The 1,547-nt window shown below is 70.1% G+C and overlaps 1 protein-coding gene across 1 annotated transcript in view; it reads right to left on the bottom strand.

Annotated features, from left to right (window-relative positions):
* Window positions 1–1,547, bottom strand: part of LOC103905800 (probable carboxypeptidase X1) — a 28,260-nt gene that overhangs the window by 21,404 nt on the left and 5,309 nt on the right. The window contains 3 exon segments of the mRNA XM_009287552.1: window positions 914–927; window positions 1,015–1,103; window positions 1,179–1,318. Coding sequence (XP_009285827.1) covers window positions 914–927; window positions 1,015–1,103; window positions 1,179–1,318 — 243 coding nt within the window.

Raw genomic sequence — 1,547 nt, 5'->3', positions numbered from 1 at the left:
ACTGCCAACTGCCAAGGAACCAAAGCCTGACACAAGGCCAGGGGGGCCCGTGCTGCTCTGCTCCCCCAACCCACCAACCCAGCACCCCGCGAAGAGCACTCAACACAAGGCCTGGGGTGCCTGTGCTGCTCTGCCCCCCAAACCCACCACCCCAGCACCCAGAGGGGAGGGTCCCCAGCACGGTCCCCAGGAATGAGCACAGGGACCCCCAAACCTGCCCCTGGCACAGCCCTGGCACAGGGACCCCCAAAGCCGCCCTCGACACAGCCCTGGCACAGGGATGCCCAAAACTGCTCTTGGCACAGTCCTGGCACAGGGACCCCCAAAGCCGCCCCCGACACAGCCCTGACACAGGGATCCCCAAAACTGCTCTTGGCACAGCCATGGCACAGGGACCCGCAAACCCGCCCCGGCACAGCGCTGGCACAGGGACCCCGAGCGCTGGTACCTGGTCTGGCCGTGGGAGCAGCGTGGCCGGCTCTGGCAGCCCCCACGTCTCACGCCTCCCTGCACACACGCGTGCACACCCCGGGGTGCTTGCGCACCCCCTCCGTCCTCACACACACGTGTGACCCTGCGTGCGCAGCACTCACATGCGCGCCCGAGCACCAGGCTGCCGTGTTCGCCTTCGGGCACAGCCAGCCGTGCCACACAGCGCCGCGCACACCTGCGCGTGCCCCCACCACGCTCACGCGCATGCACCGGGGGGGGCCTGGCAGGCGGCCGGGGCGGCAGCCCGGGCGGCCGGGGCGGCAGCCGGGGACAAGCAGCCTTTGTGCCTGGTGCCCGGGGGGGAAGTGCTGGAGGATGCTCACGGGTGGGGAGGCCAAAGGCAACAGAGCCGGGTCCCAGCCCAGCGCCAGCCGGCACGGTTAACCCCCCTCCCATGGCTAACCACCCTGGCACGGATAACGCTCTGTGCCCTCACTCTGCTCGGGGAGCCGGGTGGGCTGGGGGTGCCAGGGGGGGTCCCCGCTCCCACCACCCCTGCCCAGGGCTGCTCCCCGTGAGCACCTACCGCCTCCTCGGTGCCGTTGCGGCATGGCTGCCACGTGTGCGTGTCGTTGCTGACCTGGACTTTGTAGGACGTCACCCAGTCGTACCTGTGTGGGGGAGAGGTCAGCAGGGTCCTGGCCCCCTGCCCGGCCCCTTGGCACTGGCCCTGCCCTTTGCCTTACGTCCAGATGGAGTTGAGCCCCTGCGTGATGATGCCGGTGAAGTTGGTGAGCCCGCGGGCATCCACCTCCAGCCACTGCTCCGTGTTCTCCTGCCCTGCGCACCAGCCGCCGTCGTAGAAGTCCCCATCGTAGAGCCCTGACTGCGGGGGAGGGCGCGCAGGGCCGTGAGGGGGACGCAGGGCCCTGACTGGGGCACGTCCCCACCACCCGCGCACCCCCGGTCCCCATGGTCCCGCGAGGAGATGTGCCCACGCGGCAGTGGCACAGCAGCCGGCACCAGGACAGCGCTCTGAGCTGCACGGCACCACTTGGCTGGGGGACCAAGTCCTGGGTTTAATGGGACCCTCCGAGGGGCCGGGGGTGAGTCCC

Source organism: Aptenodytes forsteri, unplaced genomic scaffold (genome assembly GCF_000699145.1).
Source record: "Aptenodytes forsteri isolate BGI_AS27 unplaced genomic scaffold, ASM69914v1 Scaffold729, whole genome shotgun sequence".
Classification (NCBI taxonomy): Eukaryota; Metazoa; Chordata; class Aves; order Sphenisciformes; family Spheniscidae; genus Aptenodytes; species Aptenodytes forsteri.
This window is presented reverse-complemented; position numbering and strand designations above follow the sequence as displayed.